A 22,094-nucleotide genomic window follows, 5' to 3' on the forward strand; every position below is an offset into this window, starting at 1 on the left:
AATAAATATCAAAAGCATTAAAAGATGGACAACACTTCGTGCTCAGGCATTAAAACCTACGCCAAACAACGTGCGAAACAAAAAAAATTGCACATTGATTTTTTTTTTAGGGAAATCTGAATTTTTTGTGTACGGTGTTAATTGTTTTCGGGAGTTTGATACGTGCTACAGGTTGCAGTCAGACATATCAAAAGGGACGCTTGCAGCGCTAGCCGCAACATGACCAGATGATTATCTCAAACTAAATAAGCATCACAACTTGCCTATCCACATCCCCATAGCTGCTGTTCATCGTTCTACCACCAGACACAAAAATCTGTAAGTAAAGTTGCAGTTACTCTACATAACAATACTTTTTCTTAGGCTCTTTTCCCTCGCTGAAACTACTGAAATGATAAATATGATTCCTGGGTTGAGAGCGCCTCCCCGAGGAGAAACGCCGCCTCCTCCTCTTTTTCTCATTACAGCGCGAAACACATGTACGACGAAACCTTCCGATCCAACGTGCGGACTGCCGGAATGACCCTCGGGGGCGAGGGTTTTCGTAGCAACGAAGAGCGTTGAACACCCTCGCCTCCGACCGTCGTATTGCCTGATCGGACGTCGGATCGGACGTCGGATCGGACATGTGTTTTGCGCGTACGCCCTCTCCGCACGAATGGGACGGCCAAAGAAGAGTTCGCGCGCTTCGGGATCTTGGAGGCCATGCCCTCGCGGGCACTTTGAATTGGTCTTCGTATTTCTATTTTTTTTTTATAAAACAACTACGCAACTTCAAAGTAAAACAATTTTTTGGTCCTGATACACAGTTTTAACGCATAGCACACACAAAAAAAATTTTTTGGCGTATCAGAGGCCCTTTTAAGGTGTCACGAAACAATTTTTCAACTTTTTTCTGTTTAGCTTTTTCCTCAACTCACAAATCGCGGATTCTACCGAAAAGTTCAAGAAGACAAAAAAAAAAAAAGAAAAAAAGGGGGGGGGGTTCTTTTGCTTGGACCCTTCGTTTGTGTACCCGGGCACAGCCATTCTCCCCTTATACTTTGTCTCACCCTACGATAGACTAAAGGCAAAAGCTACGGACTGCCAGATCCAATCATGAGTCACTAAAAAAATTGTGCGGTATTTTGCTTCAACAACCGGTATCGGTGCCCGCGTCTCGGATCACTCATGTGGGAAAGGGTGGGCAGTGGTTCGAATAGAAGAGCACTGAGTGACCCAACAATTTCACATCCCAATGGAAGCCACGACATATAGCCTCTTTACAGCGTCAAAGCTATAGACGCTTTACAGCAGCTGTGCATGGGCGCCGCCATAACCGCCCTTCAGTTTTTGTTTTCGCTTATAGTTTTCACTCTGCTCCATCATTACCACAGGAGGACAGGTTACTGGCATTTTAGATACGACGGTGTCTTTTTCACCAGCATTTGCCTTTGTGGAGGCTCGCCAAAGCCCGCTTCAGTGGTTCGATATCTCGGTAAGACAATAGAAGGTCAACAATGGCGTCTGTACTCTGGCGCGTGTGTAAAGCGTCTATAGGAATAATGCGGCGCTTTTGGATTCGAGCATTATTCGTCCACCCACAATCAATGTTAAGCGCGTCATAGTTAGCGTGGAACGTGATTGGACCTGGCGGCCCGTGGTCTTGGCCTTTAGTTCATCGTAGGATGAGACGAAGTATAGAAGAGTCGCCCGTCTCTCAAAATTCTGACAAAAATTGCTTTCCCCACTTCGCTCACCCCTAAGGTGATACTGGTGTGCAAGCTACCTGCTCGTTGGGACAGCCACACTTTTGCCACGTGATCACGCTCTTTCGCGCATACCCACGCGTAGAGAATGAGGTCAGGGGATGAAAGAGAGGCGGATGATTGGTCCGGCAAGCGCATAGCTTCCACCGCACGGGCAGCTTAGGGGTAAAGAGAATAGGCGAGGTCCGGTGTCGTGTGACGTGCGTTTGGGCCCGGCGACGCGCTTTGGGTACCGTGGATGTATCACAGTGAAAAGGCAGAGAGCTTACGAAGGGAAGGAGGCACAAAATAGTCCGCTGTGTTTTCGGATTTTTGTACGGAAAATCAGGCTTTTGACATTTGGCCCACTTAATTATATGCTATTAGTAAAATGCCAATCTAAATTCACTTATCGCAGACAAAAATTCGTTTCACGGGCCCTTTGAATATAATGGAAAATATTTATGTTTAAATTTTTTGGACAGTCTTTTTTATTCTTTTTTCACGACTTGGTGTTTGAGGCCCCCCGAGTGCCGAGGCCCCTGGGCGGCAGCTTCCTTAGCCCGTAACTTAATTCGAACCAGGTTGCAATACCCACCCGTGTACCACTGCAGTCGAGCTGCGACTGCCGTGGCCACTTCGCGATAATCACGCGCGCCGCTGCCGCGAGAGGCGTGAGTATCGGCACTGAGTTAGATCTGCAGGGTGCCTATACATTTTAAAATCTTAAAGTTTACCAGATGCAGACTATCTACACGTCCTCACTATACACGTTTGCAAGTCCGGCTTCAGGGCGCTGCCATCTTGCTCAGCTGGGGTGCTCTCGGACGAGTCATAACCTGATTACGAGTCCTTGCTAAGGCGTCGTAATTGGATTACGTCCGCGCCGAAGCGCACCCCACTGAGGTAGATGGCAGCGCCCTGAGACCGTACTTGCAAACGTGTATACAAAGACTTTTTTTTCTTTTTTCTTTCTAAATCGTTTACTGTGACAGGAAGTGAAGACTTTTAAGGATAACGGAGTATATTAATGTGGATTTATGAATAATACAGGCTTCTTTGTGAGCTAGTACAGCAGACATTTATCAACGTGTGCCGTGTATGATCATTTTTACTTTCGGACTAGGTACGAAGGGCGCACTATGCACGGTGTGCTAACCATGCGCCGGGTGCGGACTCTCTAAGCAAAAATGTCTTATTTTTGACCCCAAGATTTGTTTTTGCGAAGTATGCACGGTATGCGGACTACAGCCGGAAAATACGTGTATAATACGTATTTTCCGGCACGTGGGTGTTTTTTCAGTGTTGTTCAGCTTTAGTTTTTCTTTGTGCAGCTCACAACGTGTGTGTTCTTTTGCAAAATAAAAGTAATAACTTCTAAGTTCCGGCCTTTCACCTTATATTTTGCTCTTTTGTGTTTATATCAAAGCATTACCGGCAATCTGGACCCTCGGTATCACGAACGTATGCCTCTATGGTCCACCGTTTGAAGGCAACAGAAAGGCATGAAAAGGTTGCGGGTCATTATGCTCACGATATTTTTTATGAACTCTAAAACTGGAAAGCAGGTGAACCAAATTTTTAACATAGAGTATATTGTAAACCGTGTTTGTACGTAACAAAAACCAGGTTATTCGCACACTGAATGTAGCAAGAAACTTTCACCCTAGATTTAACGGCATTTTCGGTGTTATAATATCAACTTCAAAGCCTACGTGTGCACTGAGCAATTTGTTCTATTAGGTTTGTATATATATATATATATATATATATATATATATATATATATATTCCTTTGAACGCTATAGCTCCTGTGCGTAATATATGAACTTACAGAAACGATAGCTGACGAGCAACTTCCCTGACTCCGCTGTAGTTGCCGTCATCTGTCGCTGCAGCTACTTTCTCTTCCGCCAGACAAATTCCTCCGATTCTTCCACTGATGCCTGCAACAATTTTGTTTACAAGTCAGATACTCATATGCCCGAGAGAGATGAAATAAGCATCCAAAATATGAGGTGTGTCATAAACGAACTTTAAATTAACCACAAAAGGTGAACAGTCAGATGATTTGTTAATTTCTGTAGACTCAGAAGTAGCAAACTGTGTGAAAGTGGTGCAGCAAACATAATAGGCGATGCGATACATTTGAAGTGCGAAGACATTGTTGTGAAACACGTAAGTACCTGAAAATCGGTGACTATAAGGAACCTTTCGAGCATCGAATATACAGTTTCCCACAAAAGGAAATATGAAGCCGCCCAGGCAGCTTATCCGTTGGAGCACTCGTTTTTCAGAGGCATTCTATTTTAACTGACGATTGAATAAATGATCATTTTTTTTCTCACCCAAGCAAAGGGCGTGAGGCCTTTAACACGAGTCCCGCACAGCCTCCAAAAGCTGCGTCGTCGAAAATGTTCTTTTTTTACTCTTGAAGACTCTACTAGTCTAAGTATAAATATTTTTATAACGGTTTAGTTCCTTGTAGCATCTTTGTCTATATATTTGAAGACATAGAGGTATGCGACGTAAAATTACAGGGAAAATACATTTCGTCCAACATATCTGAGGAGAGGCGCACTTGTGTGAAGCATCTAGGGACTGTGTGAATAATAATAACAATAATAATGTTAATAATAATTATAATAATCTTTATTGGCTTCGGTGTGCCGCGTCAGCGCACACCAATTTGATAATATTTCCAAGATATTTATACTATATTTACAAGATATTTACAAGTGATGGCTGTTCGAGCCATATTTTAATGCGAGCAATATTAACCACACTTTTTTGTTGCATATTCTTATATGGTCTGCTATTCGGTTGCATTCCTCAAACAAACTGAACCCTCATTGGCAATTTTTTTTTTTAAGTTTGACGGCATGCAATTGCAAATTATCTTAAGAAAATAAAACTATCTTTTTTTGTAAGTCATCACACTATAAACGGACGGCGTTCCCAACACTTTGTTGCTGCTCAGCTTTAAAAACGACCCCTCTAGTAGCACGTGCGCAGCAGTGACGCACAGTTTTGAAGCACGATCAGGCTGAATCAAGTAATATACTCCTGCGCTCTCGTTCACATGCTAAATCTCAAGTTCAAGTTTAAGTTTAATTCCTCTCAAGGACATCTGAATGATGTATTACATGGGAAGATAAAAATAATTCAATGATCTTAGTGTTCATTAAACGTTTGAATAGTAGCAGTGTGTAAGCAGCTCAAAGTACATATGTAATTACCGAGAGGCACGGGAATCCAAGTGGTCCCATTCCCTAAATCATTTTGCACTTTGAACGAAATAAAATCGTCGCTAGTTCGACTTATCGTGTCGGAGCGGTGCCACCGTTATCTTTTGTATATTGCCCGATCATTTCAGTTTACATTGCCCATGACTGTGCCCCAAATATGTCTTAAACCATAAGCGCCAATGATCGAACAATTACCTCTCGGACAATTACCTCCGCCCGTAAACCATCAACCCTTTGCTCATGCCACAATTATCTATTTTCGCATACGAATTAGCTTTTAGTCTACTCCCTACATCCTTTCTCAAATCATTACACTCACACGTTGTTTGCAAACCGATGAAGGAGCGGGTGAAGCAACGAAGCCCTTACGTGGTTAAACCGGTAACGATTTGACGAACGCAAATTTCGCCATTAAAAATCAAGAGGGGAATTGTTCTATGCCATGTGCTTGGTGCTATACTCCAAGGAACAAACAATAGAATAAAGTTAACTTAGTTGTCGTACCCCCTCCCCCCCTTTTTTTAAACCACCTAGCAGTGCGCGTGAGTTTCTCTAACCGTGTGTGTGTCGGTTTCTTTGATTTATGTATAAAATTCATTTTGAACACAGGCGCTAGCGAAACCCGTTTCACACTTTTTTGCTTACCGATTGGACGATTTGTAGTTTTGTTCATAATTTCCTCCCTGCGAAAAAAATTCAAATATTAGTTTAATTCATATGAACTTTTTCTGTATCTGGCTTCTGTTACTTTGAAGTCTACACGTACGTGCAAAAGGAGGCAAAATTAATTATTTATTATATATATATATATATATATATATATATATATATATATATATATACCCACAAAATAAACATTGTCACGAAACGTTTACGGCCAATGATGATAAAGAGGGTTGAAAATATTTACACTAACGAAGAGTTTTGTATCCTCTATTCTAGCTATTCGTTGTATTTAAATATTATAGAATGCAAGAAGGAAGAAAAAAGGTACAAATAATATTTCGCAAACGCAGCCAAGTAAGCTTTATTGAGACAATTCGCTTTGTATTAAATATGTACACCATTCCAATGTTTACAAGTCCTCTACCCAGCCTGCGATCTCCTCAGCCCAACATGCGCAATCACTCGCCATACGCACGAACACCGAAAACGGAACCGGCCAGGAGTCCATTTTTGGAAAGGTCTGTCGGTGCTCCAGTCTTTGACGACGCAGTGAACTTCCGGTTCATGCAGATAATGAACAAAGCCCACCCAACACCGCTGCTTCAAATGTCGACGAAACGATTAAACACCACTTCTCCAGTGAACGCAAAAAGAAAAGAAAAACAAAAACACACACAAAAAGAAACAAAGAAGCGTGAGATCTGTTAAAAATTTTCTAATATTCTTTTAAACCAACTTGCCTTTTCCACGACTTTAAATTGTACAGAGGAAGGCCCTCGTTAAATTTCCTACTTCGTTGTTCGTGTAGCATTTATGCTTTCTATCACTGTTGACATAAGCCAGCTCCGCAGTCTTGCGAAGACGGAGCGACCCCAAGTCGCTTGGGACAAACGCAGCAGTTGATATTCGTAAAGAGCAAAAGCGTTGATGCTTAGTTCGAGATAAAACATGGATGCCGTTCCTTTTCTCCTATAATCAGCTACTAAAGACATTTTATCAATCCGTCTCTTCATCTAAGTCCCAAAGCTTGAGTCTTCACGAGGAGAATGGGATATAAGTAGAAACTATTTCTTTAACGTTTAATTTATTCCTAAAAAATTTCATTTTTTTAGGCGTGGGAGTTGGTAATTTATTTTATTAAACGCATAGTACGCCGAGAAGCCCACGCATTCACTAAAAATTATATTTCAATATTTTCGGAAATTGCTTTATTGCTTTATATGCAACGTGTACACTAATGCAACGAACAAATATTGGACGGGCCGCAAAAAGTCAGTTTCTCGACCACGCATCGTGCTGCCATTTACTATACTTTGTTTCACCTTATGCTGTACCGCAACGAAGGCTAGAAGCACGAGCTTATAGGGTTGGCCGTTGCCCTTGGTGCATGAGAGCTTGTGCCGCCGAGATGTGCTCTAGAGCAAGAACTTCGCGCTTGTAGCGTTTCCTGCGTTACAACACAAAGTGAAACAGACTATACAGACGTGCGGCTAGGTGATGAAAGTTTGGAGTAAAAATATCAACAAATGAACTTATCTTAAAAAAAGTATCTGTTTTGGGTATTTTAGAGCCACTAAATAATCTAAACTTAGAGTATCGGCACTTCATTCCCTAATTTCCCCCGGGCGCCGCCACCTTGGTGCTTAGTGCAAAGCGGGCTCAACTGGCGATCATTACAACTCGAAAATTCAACTTTCTAACCTAGAGATACGGCGTCGGGCAGCTCGAACGACAGCGTTCGGCTTTGGCGGGGGCTACTTTCACAATTACAGAGAGAAAAAACCTGTTTCCCGTGATTCCTGATAATGCTCTAGATACCTGGTCACAAACGGTCACGTTCGTGTTTCTCGAAAACTCCCCCCCCCCCCCCCCCCCGCCCCCCCACTCCCCAACAAATTGCGCACTCCTACTGGCCACAGCGCGCGTGGAGAACATACGCTTTCTCAATGGAAACATTCTAGACACTGAAACACCTCCGCCCGTCGCAAGCAATCAGATTCGCCTTCGGCTGATGACATCAAAATGACTTATGACCGGCATTGAACTGTATTATCTGCGGCGCTAAAATTTGATAGGTGAACCAAATAAGATGGTCCGCCTTTCTCGTTGTACAACGTTGGCTGGACCAAGGCGCACAACAACGGATATTTAGAAAACACGCCAATGCTTTCGCTATGCCTGAAGAGACATTTCGGCGTCAATACCAGCTGTTTAAGAGCACAGTGACATGGCTCTGTGATCAACTTTGCGATGAAAAGGGAATACAGCGCCAACGACAGACGGAGGTGACGATGACCGTTCAGCAGCAAGTTCTAATCGCGCTTAGGTTCTTCGCCACGGGTGGCTACCAAGGTGTCGTAGCTACCGACAAAAGCCTGGCCATCGTTCAACCGACGGTGAGCAGAGCCGGGACGGCACTGGCGAACTTGAGTCACAAGTGGTCCTGCTGTCCGGGCGATGTGAAAGCGCTTGGCTGCTTTAGCACCGTCAATTTGGATATTGATGAAGTAAGACGGATAAAAATCAGTAACGAGGCTCATAGAAAAGGAAAATTGCGTCTGACGTGGCGAACTGACGTGTTGAACGTGACGTGGCTTTATAACGAACAAGTCCAGAGATATTCCACGATTCTTGCTGCCACTCTCGCTGCACGAGGTACAGCACCGTATCAGTAGCTTTCAAGGATTTGATCTCGCGCTCGTAGCTTTTGTTATGGTACACAAGTTAAAAAAATAACTGGTACACTGCGCACGTGATGATAAATTGGACACTTGTCAATATTCACGTGCCGATTCATAGAAACTCCGAATTCCTACTGTGCAATGGTGGAACAGCCAACATCGTTCGGCGTACTATACAAGCGCACGATGAAGTAAACGCTGTAGGATTTCAAGGGTTCCAACATAGGTGCATGTCTTTTGTGTGTTCCATCGTGCAAGGTTCCTCTGCTTTCAGCAGAAGACGCACTTTGCTAAAGGGTCTCTCCCACCTTGGCTAAAACAAGAATGAGTCGCTTAGCAATGTTTTCTCCACAATAAGTACTTGCAATACCATTTGAGACATGACGTTATGTGGGCAAATAAGCCATACACACAATAATCTTCGTGTCTTGAGACGCCCGTATTACGTACCACCAACAGAGTGTGACCTTTCAACCACCGTGAGGTTACCGCCATGCCTCTGTTTTTTTTTTTTTGTGGGAGCGGTTGTTGACGGTCTCGGAGACGACAAAAGTCATCGGACCACAGGAGCCACACCCTCCTTTGATCCTGTTCTTGTTCGCTGCTGGCTGTACAACGGTTGTATACTTGAAGACAACGCGAAGTTTATGGGCCGCTAACATAGTTACTCGTTGATTAGCACCGTGCCGTCGACGGTGATCGTCGAAGCCGACTACACTCTTGCAACAAAGATGTAGTAAAGCCTCCACACCACACTCCCATTAATGTATCCTACCTCCTTTGTGGCTTGCGCAACGACCGGCTGTGACTAACGTCGTCAACGCCGTTCTTGCTGTTGCAAATCAACCAGCGACAAAAACACCATCACTTCCATCACAGCTAAAAGTAGGAGCCAAGTTTCTAATCTTGCGAAAGATAACACAATCAATTTTTATCTTCACCTCGCTATGCACTTGAGCAACCGTTGCCGTAGCCGAAAAGAGTGCTACCGTGCCAGCCGTGGTCGTGCTATGTCACTTGAGTGACGTTGGCTGGACCCACTCCAGCCAACGTCACTCAAGTGACATAACCTAGAAGCCTAGTAGAACAAGAACACAGTCATCTTTTTTGTTCATGTTTCAAAACTCGCCGAGGGTAAAGTTGTCGTAATTAATCGCCCCAAAAGATCGAGTTTCGGCAGGGTCATACGTTATTGTGTTGTCAGGGGCCAAAGCCGAACTGTGACTGTTTAGCGACTAACCGAGGTGTTCTGGTTTGTAGAATGTTTCTATGGCAACACTTCAATATTCCCATGGCAACAGCCCCACATCCACGCGCGATGTAGCCAATGAAAGCACGCGGTACCTAGAGGGAAAAGGGTTTGTTTGTACGTTTGCTTGTTTTTCATAACAGCGGTAACTTCAAGCGCTTATTTGGCCCGTGCTGTCGCCCATGGCTCTCAAAAGGTGGTCCGCGGGGGATCTGATAAGGAAGTTTTAGGCTTAGCTTGTCATGTCAGGCAAGCTGAGCGATAGAACGTTGTTGTTGCATGTCGTAAAACGTTTTCGGCATGAACACACATTTCCGGTGGTATCTTCTTGCTGCATGTAAATATATCAAGCCTAGTTTCTTATATTTTTACAGTAACATTCATTGCCTACTATAAAAATGGGTTTGTCGTATAATAGTGACAAAACAATTCATTCATAAAGGAGCTAACCGAGATCCTCAACCAGCATCAATCGCTTTTACAAGCACGGAGAACGGTCGGCTGTTTACTCGAGTGAAATATTGAAATATTTGTTTATATTTCCCACATCGTGGTCGGGATCTCCAAAACGACGAATTGACACAGTAAGTTATCTGATTGCTGATATACACCTTATTTCGTTATTCGCAATGGCCAGGCACGTATCGCATTACCTTGTCAATGATGACTACAATGTAAAACATACGTCCCCTTAGCGCCTGACCACCCTTACCGTGAACGTTGAAGTTTTCTTTCAATGCATGCTGGGGCAACTCATTCCATTAATACAGGGTGTCACAAAAGAAAATTTACACGGTATTTTTTACCGCGAAAATAAACTAGGCATCGCCGAACGCTCATTCTCCACTCAAAGGTAGAGCTAGAGGTCACAACCATATGCCAACGTTTCAGCCCGATCCGATAACTTAATTAAAAGTTATAAGGGATTTTCTGAAAATTTCAATGGGAAAATGGAGCCCATTTTTGCCCGTTTTCGGTTTCTGGTGCCATAGAGCCCCGTGTGTTTGAAAACTTCGTCGGCCGCCATTTTCCCATTGAAATTTTCAGAAAATCGCGTATAACTTTTGATTAAGTTATCGGATCGGGCTGAAACGTTGGCATATGGTTGTAACCTCTAGCTCTACCTTTGAGTGGAGAATGAGCGTTCGGCGATGCCTAGTTTATTTTTGCGGTAAAAAAGGCGGTCTATAAATGTTAGCGTCCTCTCGAGTCTTCCTGGGTAGGATGGGAAGGGGTCTTGGTCCCGCCCCCTCTCTCCTTGGAGGGTGGCGCCCTCCAGGGGAGCCGAGAGATATAAACTTATCACTGTGGCGGGAGCACTTCGTGCATCGTCACCTTGCGGGCCCACCAACCCACTGTGCCCCAGTAGCGGGGTCGGACGGGGGTCGGGCTCTGATGGGCTCTCCCCCGTTGGTTTTTTCCAGGGTGTTTCTTTGGCTCGGTCCCGGTTTCTTTTTTTCTTTTTGTTCCCAATTGGCTTTTTGGTAAAATTTACACTTGATACTAGGATCCAATTAATTTATATCAAATTGGCATTAATATCTGTTATGCCCTCGAGGCCGTACCGATTGAGAATTTTTTTATTTTTCAATCTTTTTCACGAGCCTCGCCCTATCAAATGTTCTGAGCGCCATCACCCGTTGAAAGTGGTTTTGTATTTCCGGTGAGTCAACCAACATCGTCATTGCAATGTTTAGTGTTGTGAACGAAGCCTGAAATAGTCGTCGATGTCTCCATGTGCTTTGAGAACCAGTGGTGTAACAGCGAGACAAGATTATGTGTAGGGTCGCTGGTTGACATTCAGTGCACCTTAATGAGTTTAATAAGACCGCTTGAGCGATCTTGATGCAATCGATTGACCTGCGGATTGTCATGTTAGAACGCTGGTCCGAAATGTAGCTCCTATAGTAGAATGAGAAATGTAACTGCAGTCTGCCATGCCCTGTTGTGCCCTCCCCGAGAGCGATTGGGCTCTCGGGGTAGGGCTGAACATGCTTGAAATATGACAGAAAGGAAGCACGCACGTACATTTACAGTTTTCAATATTAGCACTATAATCAAAAAAGAAGAGGAAAAAAAAAAAGAACGACCGCTGTGGTGCTAGGTAAATTTGTTTTCTGACCAGGTTCTGTAACACCTTTAATGTTCGCGAGCCCTTAATTTCCCCAATTACGCAAATTGAAAATTCGGAAAATTTAACGGCACGCGAAAAGCTAGCTGGGCTCCGCTTCTGTGCGAACTGGGCACTAGTAGCACCACTTGCACGTTTGCTGGAATTTGTTGGGGATCGGTGGCCGAGTGGTCTAGCGCACACCAGCTCGGAGCACGTGGAGCGAAAGCTCGCGCTGCAGAACCCAGGGATCCTGGGTTCGAGCCCCACCCCTGCCCGTTTCGATCTGGATGAGCATCGTACCGGCGTGCAGTCGTGTATCACTACTGCGTGATGCACGTTAAGGACCCCAGGCTAGCGGCTGTACGGCACTGGCTAAATTTCTCATCTACAGCCGGGAGACTCGTCGCCCCTGTGAGGCAGACCAAGTTCTAGGCTTATGAACACACACACCGCCCAATTTTTTTTTGGAATTTGTGTCAGCGGGAGCACGCGCTGAGCGCTGAACGTGCATGGGCCAGCAGCAGAAAGGAGGAAATTAAGAGCAGAGGAGGAACATCACTGCCACGACTCTGTTTTCTGGCCACACTAGAGTGCCTTCATGCACACGCGCGGTTTTGCTTGGCCACACGAATAAGTGCCGCCATCTAGTGGTTGTACTAATGGCTTGTTCAAGAGGGCCGCCATGGGACCGCCGGATTAAGAGTTTGAATAAGGGCGTCTGGAAGTCGCGAAATTTAGTGGCCGCGACTATGTACTCTGTGACTGATTCGCGAAAAATTTGGGACCGCAAAAATAAAGGGTTTACAGTAGTTTTAGTCGACGGCCGGCATCTGGCAGACCCCACAAAACCTGCGTACCATCGTTCTAGCCTTTTCTTCTTGATTTTTGTGCTTAACCGATCCCGAACTTGCCCGCCGGTTATTGAGGACACATGTTTGAACTACTTTTTGCTACGAGCTTCAACCTTTGTGCTGTTGTACAATGTTTGTGCCGTAAAATTACAATACTGCGAAAAAAATTGACATACTGGCAACATTTTTAATGCTTAGATTTTCATCGAGAAAAACCGTACCTTGAAAACGACGAGTATAAAACGTGGAAGCGCAGTGTACGGAGTCAGTGAAGGGGGTAGTGTGCGTTCATGTTCATATTTGTATGTGTTGTGTATATGACGCTGTATATGAACTGCAATGTATTGTATGTAACGGCAAGCGGAGTGTATGTGTGGGTAGAAAAATTCACAGGGTCTCTTATGCTATCCCTAAGACGATTTGCAGGCGAAACCCCAAGCGCCGGTGCATGAACTTGTTTTGAATGCTAGAAACTCCTTAAAAATTGACACCTTTTAAGGTCGATCTGAAAATACTGCAAAGTGGGGTGCGCAAAAAACACCAACAAGCTGACAAGTCTATTACTGATATAGTACCCACTTCCAAGAGTTTCCTCGATTGATAGACTTGCCATTTTAAGGTGTCTTTTGCACAAGTCAATTCGCAGTATTTTCAGATCGATTATAAGAGGGCGTAACGTTTGTAGAAGTCTATACCACCAGTGCTATATATTTCATATTTTCTTCATTCTTCAATAAGTCACCCTTTAACATCCTAACAATAGTTTCACTCCAAGCTCCCACCACCTAGACGCACCTCTATACAATTCATGGTGCAATATGTTGAGACAGATTATTGCGGAATATCTAAATTATCTTCGACACATTAGAACATAGGCTCTAGATTTTCTAAAAAAGCTGAAACGTTATCAAATTATTATTAACACCTACGTCTACGTTCAAAGCGGGGATTCGATCTGTGTACTGCTTCGTAATTTTTATGCAAAATGAAGGGGAAAAATTAAGTTGCCTCCCCATTTGAAAATAACATTTCAGCCTTGATGAGTTATGGAATCTTCTCCGCTCTTCAAACACCCTTACCCCATCAAACTCCTCAGTCTTACAAACCCCTTCAGACAGTCATACCTTCAAACCCTTTAGCCCGTCAGACCTTTCTTTATACGTGCAAATGACTTTGAACCATAGAAAGATATTCAGTTAACGTTATTGGAGATTTATTTCAGACATTGAGTTTTACGTGCATTTTGTAACTCAAAAATAAGATAAGAACCAACGTTGGCTCAAATCCGGGCACAAGCAGCTGTAGACGAAAGCGATCATACCAAATAGAGAAAACCAAGTTCTTCGTCGCTAAAATATCTTTCAAGGTTCTCGCAATGCCGCTGGGAAAATGTTTGGGGTGCGCAGTAGTTTAACTAATAAAATCGGGCATGTGCGCCACACAGACACATACGCACTGTCTGTAGCACGTTAGGCAAAACCCTGAACGCGTAACCAACATCCACCGCCTTGGAGAATTACTGAACACAGTCACGGTTTCGCCTCCTGCGTCTTTTTCGCTCGCTGGATGCCTCGAAAGCCAGGCGGAAAAAGAAGAGGAAAAAACAGGGCACTGAGATACCTTCTTGATCAGCACACCCAGCTGCTCTAGAAGATAAGTCCCACACATGGGGCGGGAAGCCGATACTGAGCGACCGTTCGTTTTTGTCCATTTAGTTTGCGCTCGTTGACGGAGAGAAAACAGGGTGACAAGCTTCTGACGAAGGCTGTATTTTGACTGACTGAAACCGTTTTTTTCTCTCAAAGAAACAGAAAAAAAAAAACCTGCCGTTTTCCTTTAGCACCCTCTTTTCCTCGTGAGCGAGGAAAAAGGGTGCGTGGGGACGCGTCCTTGACCGTACCTAGTCTAGTCCGTGAAAAACACACATAGGACACGCAGACAGAACAAGGGAGCCGCGAACGCCACGACAGGATAGAGATGGGTAAACGTCCCCTCATTTCCCGAACCCCAGCGGCCGCACGATCCAAAAATGGCCAAGCGGATTCCCAGACGCATACATCTTTTGGGGTCACGTGATCTCTACTACAGACCAGTAAGAACGATTTTGTGGAAGGTGTGGTTTCACGGAAAATTTTGCGACAGACCCCACATGCGTCTAAAAAAGCTATGGCGCGTCTCTTTCACACTTTAGGAATTCCTAAAAGGTACGTCAGGCCCCTTAGAAAACTTTGACAGACATCTCAAATACGTCAAACATTTTTTATGGGTACGTAAAACCATTTCAGAAATTCAGGTGGACCTTATAGAGAGATTTTCAATAGGCTATTTTCGTTGAGATGATACATACTATCAGCTCATCAACTGGCCTTAAAAGAAAAGATTTTAAGAAATCGGGAAACTCACGTGGTAACAAAGATAACGGCACTGATGGGTTGATGGGGGTGCGTTTTATGCCACTTCGTCTCTACTCTGGTCGCCTGTTTTTTCAGTAGTTTTTTTAGCACTTCAGCATTCAGCCTTCCTCCAGATGTGTAAGCTTGCTTGCCGGGCTGCAGAAATTAGATACTATAAATTAAGAAGATATGCACACGCAGAGGACACTTACATTCCACACGCTGGCCTTTAGAAAAGTGAGCGTTACTCGTAGTAAATTTTTCTGAGACTCAAATATATCGTTCATCTGGAAGAAAAAGGGACGAGAGGTGATTAGACGCAGCAAAGTATTTTAGTCTTAAATGTATTTTCAAAACAAGCAAAACATTAAAAAAAAAAAAGTCGCCGGCTCAAGGTTATGAAATTATCTTTGTTTTTACTGTTTTTTAATCTATCCGGCCATCTTGAAGACGCAAACCCGTAATTAAATCTGAGGTCCTGCGATGGTTGGTGCTGCCGTGGTGCAATAATGCATTTCGTCATTTTACTACGCATAAAGCTGCCCACAAATGTGGCTCCGAATAATAATGTAATTGATTTTCCAAGAACCATAGAATGAACCTTGATATTACTGGAAAATATATTCAATGAAATTAAAGAAAGTTTATCCTCGATCTCCTTATAAGTTACCTTGGTTAATTAAAGACGGCTGGGTAAACAATTATAATTTTATATTCTATATGTGGTAGCCCTGCACGCATAGACTCACTTTTTTTTTAGATTTTCAAGTTTAGAAGTAAATGAAAAAGTATTGGTGGACTTGGAATATCGCCAAGACATTATTAATTGAGGTGAAAGAGCGGTGTTGCACAGTCTTGTACCGACGACTACTAGTCTAACTAATATTGTATCAACATTGGAGCTTTTCATTTATACACGAGTTACATATTTATTTATCAGCGTGACACTTTTTTACACGCTTAATGCGGAGCTACCTTCTACTACATTCTAGCGGAGCTGTACTCGACACACTGTGTGCTTCTTCTTCGTCGTCGTCTGTTTTTCGCGCTGTTTCCTACGATGAATTCCCACCAACGCGCCCAACTATCCATTCTTGTATTATAGCTTGAAAGGTTGTCGCAATCTACGAGCGACGGCGGAAACCATACTGGTTGTGTGCTTGCCCCCGTTGCTTATAGATGGCGGTGGCTGTCCAGGTAGCTTTGTGTCGACATACACGGGCATGATCCGGGGGAACCTAGCCCTTAACAACTTCACTGTAAAAACATTGGGGTGTATTATGTTTCTACAGCTTAGTCCTTGGTCTGCCTCAACGGGCAACTTGTGTCTTAGCTGTAGATGAGAAATTTAGCCAGCGGAGTACAAACCGCTAGCCTGGAGTCTTTTACGTGCGCCACGCAGTAATGTTACACGACCGCACGCCGGTACGATGCTCATCCAGACTGTCTATGCTGGAGAAAGCGGTAGAGAAACTGCATCGTGACGCCGCCGGCGGGAGGAGCCTAATCTCCATCACCAACAAACTGCATCGGAAGGGAACTGCACCGTGACGTGTCCGGTGACGTCGCCGAACTGTGGCGATTGAATTGAAACTACATCGTTTATTTCCTCTTTACAGGGAATTTTGGAGAATCGCAAAACTCGGCAGTGAAGGGTTCTAGAAAGCAATACTCTTTCCGTATAACGCAAGCCAATTTAATTAAACTATTTTTTTGCGAAATTTGTCGCATGAAATATTTAGTTTCCTTAAGTTGCACAAAAGCTATCAGCATTAGCTGCAGCCCTTTACGTTGCGCAGGCAGGTGGTCATAGCCGGCAACACAAAAAAGTGGAAGTCCTCTCGTGTCGGTCCACCAGATAACCCTTCTGATCGACTTTTTGACAGAACACCAAGTGTTAGTGAGGGCCGCCACTGACAGTCCCCTGGCCAAGCCTGAGCGGGACGAGTTCTGGGACGAGCTGATCGCCGAAGGCCCGTCCATCAAAACTCGAGCAGAATGGAAGGGCCACTGGAATACTCGTGTGTGCCACGCCCGAGCACGGGGTCTGGATATAGCGTGTACTGCTCGGCCGTGTATCACTACTGCGTGCTGCACGTTAAAAACCCCAGGCTAGCAGTCGTACTGCACTAGTTAAATTGCTTATCTAGATTGGATAACAATGTCGCCATGTTCAGGCAGACTAACATCCTGCTGTATGAATAACTAACGGCAAATTGGACTTTTCACTTTGTTTGACAGCGTTAGTGCAACTTCTCCCGTACTGGACGAGGAAGAAAAAAATTCCTTCGGGGGTTAACTTTTTGGTGAATTAGGAAGCTAAAAAGAAGAAAAGAGAATATTTCCCTCAAGTGGGATTCGTAGTAGAAGAGGAAGAAAAAGAAAATCAGTTGTTTCTCCCAAGGTGTCTATGGTATTTTCTTTGTGTGTATGTTGATTCTACTGGGTGTATCAAGGAGTTGCCAGGCTCTTTAAATCGACCGCAAAATTCGGTTTCTTAACCTATCGCGCTACGACTTTGTGCAGCGTTGCCCACAGATGGTGCATTTTTTTTTTGTCGTAAAATTTGCAAAGAGGGGGGGGGGGGGAGGTTGCCTGAGGGAAAAGTGAAGAAAGAAAAAGGCCAATTGGAGACGGCATAGTCACCATTCGGCCAATTGTTGAAGGACGACCACAGCGACGCTTTCGATCGCGCATGTTGACATTACTGACAAAGCCTGGAAGATCGCCACTAGAAGCGGCCGCCGAAATTCAACAGGTAGAGCGGCAGACAGCGGATGAGAGGAGAGCCACGTGACGGGCGCCCCGCTGCGGCGAGACGCCGAAAAACACTTCTTCCGAGTGATGGAATGTCCGCTCGTACTCCTCGGGTTCCTCGCGCTACCGCTTCTTTTCTTGTCAGGTTTGTAAATCATGTTTCGGGTCCTCGCCGCTATAAAAGCAGTGGGCTGACGACCAGGTTCCCCGAGAAATGCTTTGTGCTACCAAATCATCGCGCTCCAAATCTGCGACCGGGCACTCTGTGGCTCCGTCGTCGAAGTGCAATGTTTTGGTAGTATAGAGGAGGCTATGCTTCTGTGAACTGAAGTCATGGCGGCGTCACGCATGCTCTGAACGCTTAGTGAGATCGGTTTAATGAGCTATGCTTAGAGTATCGGCACTCCGTTCCCTTATCTGCTAGTGGGCGCCGACATCTTGGGGTTTAGAGCAAAGTAGGCACACTCTGGACCGTCGCACTTCAAACATGCATCTTCCTCAGCTTTCGACACGTTGGTAGAAAGCTCAAGTGATATCGTTTTGCTCTGTCCCGAACTGTCCTATCATATCTGGAGGACAGAAAAACGGTTCCTGAGATTTCCGATAACGCTTCAGATAAGTGGCAACCATGATTTTTACCACAAAACTGGCATAAGTGTCGTCACTCTGGATCACCAACTAGCCCAAGTGCATACCCTTCTACGTTACTCTGGAGCGTAGCTTACTTAGTGGCTCTGCTTTGAACACGGTTATGGCTGCTTTACGCATGTGTGAAACGCTTTGTAAAATCGGTCTATTGAGGCAAAGTTGAGCGAAATCACTCAAAAGTTGAACAAGGAGCGAGCTACAAAAGAGAGGCAAAAACGTTTTTCGCAAACGTGGAACCGCGAGAAAGCGGTTATATCAGTTTGAACCGTTTCAATTTTGTCTTCACGTCAGACACGCAGGCTATTAGTGATATGTAAAAAACGGGTAAGTTTAGTTTCACCTTGCCTGATATTTGTGGCACAAGCAACACAAAGGTTTTGTTAAGCGTCAACGTAGTACGTTTTAATATTTTTACCTATATTTATTTCGCTTGATAGCCGTATTACAACTGCAAGCGAGAAATGGAAGTATGTCATGCTACGTATTGAAAACTTAGCGCGAGTATCGCAGCACTCGTTCCCTGGTATGGCTTAGAAGCCGCCTTGCAATGGGGCCCCCTATTCGGAAACATTTTACTCTCAGGTGCACTTTCACACTAGTTTCGTAAATGTCTCAATATGCTGTAGGGCTCATTGTGAAAATTGTGGTTTTCGAAAGGGCGACCAAGAACAACAATACGATTTATCATCAATATTGCACCGCGACGAACACGCATGCGGCTCATTGTGCGTGCGGGAATACTTAAGTCACAGTTGTGTCATTATTCTCGTGTCAATTCCTAAAGTTTTACCTTATGTCTAGATACCCTCAGTTGTCTACTGACGTTTCGAGCCTTGCGAAAACTCATAGCAGTGTAACAGATAGAGTTATAAGGTCGTGAGTTTGATATATTCGAAACTATACTAGAATGATAATTCATGCTGTGCGCTTTGTAAATTGTTTTTTATTTAATAGTTTTTAGGAACAAACTTCTGTGACCGGAGTTAGTTAGGCAAATAAATTTGAGAAGCATTTATTTTCATCTTTAAAGGGGCGATGCAACAATTTTTGTACTTTGCGCAAATACAGCTTAGAACGGATCCCTGACATTAATGACCCATTAAACACGCGTTCGTTTTTCACCAAACGCAATAGAAGTTCCAGGAAAAAATTCAAGAAAAACGATCACCGTTCACCCTCTCAACTCTCAGCCAGAACAAGCGGCCACGTGATCTGTAGCCGATTATATACCGCCAATGTTGATCATAGCCACGCGCTGGGGTTGAAAAGCACAGGACACGCGCTGAGTTCCAGATATTGTTATGGCTCGGCTATTGTCGTCGTTGCAGCGATTGGACACGGGCCACTACCCGTATGCATGTCGAGGCATCGATTTTCACGAGCCCAGATCGAGTGCGTACGCAGTCTTCGCGTCCACTGTGGGAACAGCATTTGAATATCGTCACCGCAAAGCTTGATGACGCATTCCCGGGGATCGTACTGTTGCCATTGTCCCCACAGCTCCTTCATCAAATTTCGCGAAGGAGAGACTGAAAGAAAAGCTCCGCTTTCATCCTTTGAATTCCGCCGTGACGAAGACGCTGCTTGGTCTGTGGTGCTGCGTTCTAGTATTCTTGGGTCCCACTAGTGCGAGGAAGCTGGTGTAAAGTAAGAAATATTCCTACCCAATGTCGTTGTACAGCCCCTTTAATTCTTCATGGCATTGTTCGGAAAAATAACAATATTTTAATCCCCAAATATAAACAAAGAAAGTTAAAAGCTGCAGTCAAGCCAGTGAACTAACATATTAGCGACCATATCCCAGCATTATTAGAAGGATATTGTTGCTTTCCTTTGTCCCACGTAATTCAGATTTACTTACCTTTTTCACAAACTTTCTTAAATATCCACTCTCATGTTTGACATGTTGTTTGTGCTCTTTACTAAACAAAAAGTAAAGTTCAAGATAAGCTGAACCTTTGACAGATAATCTACCTGGAAAGCAGAAGAGGATGTAGTAGAAAAAACAAAACAAAACCACGTGACTGTGAATCGCAATCATTTTGGTATTTTAAACGACGCTAAACATAAAAAAATGCCTTCTATTGATAATACTTGGAATAAAACAAAATCTAGATGGCAAAAACAATTTCGACTCTGATTATGACAGTTTTTTTACATTTTATTTCATGTTTGCTTCTTAGTTTTTAAAGGTATTTGGTTAAAAGTATAATTCAGGGTGAAATGGACAAAATGAAACCTGGTGTTTCGGCCCGCATAAACAAACCACTCATTGCAGAGAGATGAAGCTCTATAAGAAAGGGACGCTAGTGGTGGTGATAAACTGTAAAATGTCGAGCACGCGGGCTTAGCCGGATCAAAAAACACAAAAAGAAAGAAAATATTTATTTATGAGTCGACGTCCACCTAAACCCAATTTGCATCATACCGATATATGAGATTGTGGGTGCCAGTAGCATTTATTTCGGGTGAAAAAAAACTTGACAGTTAAACAAGAAAACTTGTCAGTTAAAAAGACGGTATTGTTTTCCTTCTTGCTGACAAGTGTTTTTCACTGACATAATTGCTAACTAGCTCACATTCCTAAATTTCACTTTGATAAATATTAGACTTAAGCGAGCACAGCCACATAGAACAGTTCTGTTTTTCGTTTCTATCTTTTCATCCCGATAATGTCCGGTGTTCAAGTTTTCGGCTTTTATTACCACCGCTAGGGTTACATTTCCTCGCAAGCTTAGTTTTCTGCAATGCTTTGTTTATTTATTCAGGCCGTAACCCGTTTCATTTTCTCGATCTCACTCTTTAAAATTTATTTCAAGCTCGAAATAGCAGCTAAAATACTCCAGTTTAGAAAATGGCAGTTAATTATTTCTGCGTTTTGAAATAGTAACTTGTTCGTTTTAATGTTCAAAGTGCTAGTGTATAGTGCCTCGCTAAAGAAAAATGTAGTGTACGAGCGAAGAAAATATAATAAAATCAAACCGAGGTACCAACGTAATGTTTAAAACTCGGAACTTTACGTTTTATTTAATACAAGCTTTATGCGTTGTCTTGGCATTTTAATCAATGCAATCCTTGCAGTTTTCGTGTTTATAAGATTTCTTAGTATTATATCAGGTATTTGTATTGGTGACTATATACTGGGGACAGTCAATGCTCGAAATCTCGAACTTCATGGCGTCATTATAAGCGATTGAAAAAAATGAAAGCCGCTTACAACTCCCTGTAACGCCGAATTAGAGCGCAGCTCTTGAGGAGGAGGAGGGAAGGGCACTGGGGGGGGGGGGGTTAAACTAACCAGGGGGGGGTCACGTTACCTTGGGGGTCACGTGACCCCCAATGCCGATGATGTCATCACTGACGTCACTGATGACGTCATCAGTGACGATGACGATGCGGGTACCGATGACGTCATTAGTGACGTCACTGGGCGCGTTAAGTCGGCGCTCCTTTACTCCTACTCCGACGCTCCGAGTTTCATACTCCGAGCGCAGCAACTAAACGGCGCATATCGTACAGGAGCGCGACACACCGAGGCCGCCGAGGCTGCGTTCAAAACCTACTCAAATGGATCCGGGTTACCCTGGCGTTTTATGTCACGTGACAACAAAAATAGAGAAACGCTGGACGCGGGTAGGTCTTCGATAACTACTTTTAGTTAGATCGAGTAAGTTTGGAACACGGCCGGAAACTATCAACGGGCCACGGCCCACACGAGCTCCTTCCAACCGTGGATACAGGTGGCAGAAGCCGAAAATATT

General features: G+C 44.0%; 1 protein-coding gene across 1 annotated transcript in view; it reads right to left on the minus strand.

Moving 5' to 3' along the window:
- Positions 1–22,094, minus strand: part of LOC115310919 — a 38,922-nt gene that overhangs the window by 12,256 nt on the left and 4,572 nt on the right. Inside the window, exons 2-6 of the mRNA XM_040218007.1 lie at positions 20,195–20,307; positions 15,141–15,215; positions 14,939–15,084; positions 5,625–5,658; positions 3,562–3,686 (exon numbers count right to left, since the gene is read on the minus strand). Of these exons, the coding sequence (XP_040073941.1) occupies positions 3,562–3,686; positions 5,625–5,658; positions 14,939–15,084; positions 15,141–15,215; positions 20,195–20,307 (493 nt within the window). The remainder of the gene's footprint in view (positions 1–3,561; positions 3,687–5,624; positions 5,659–14,938; positions 15,085–15,140; positions 15,216–20,194; positions 20,308–22,094) is intronic.

The sequence above is a fragment of the Ixodes scapularis genome, unplaced genomic scaffold, assembly GCF_016920785.2.
Source record: "Ixodes scapularis isolate PalLabHiFi unplaced genomic scaffold, ASM1692078v2 PGA_scaffold4__175_contigs__length_147842914, whole genome shotgun sequence".
Classification (NCBI taxonomy): Eukaryota; Metazoa; Arthropoda; class Arachnida; order Ixodida; family Ixodidae; genus Ixodes; species Ixodes scapularis.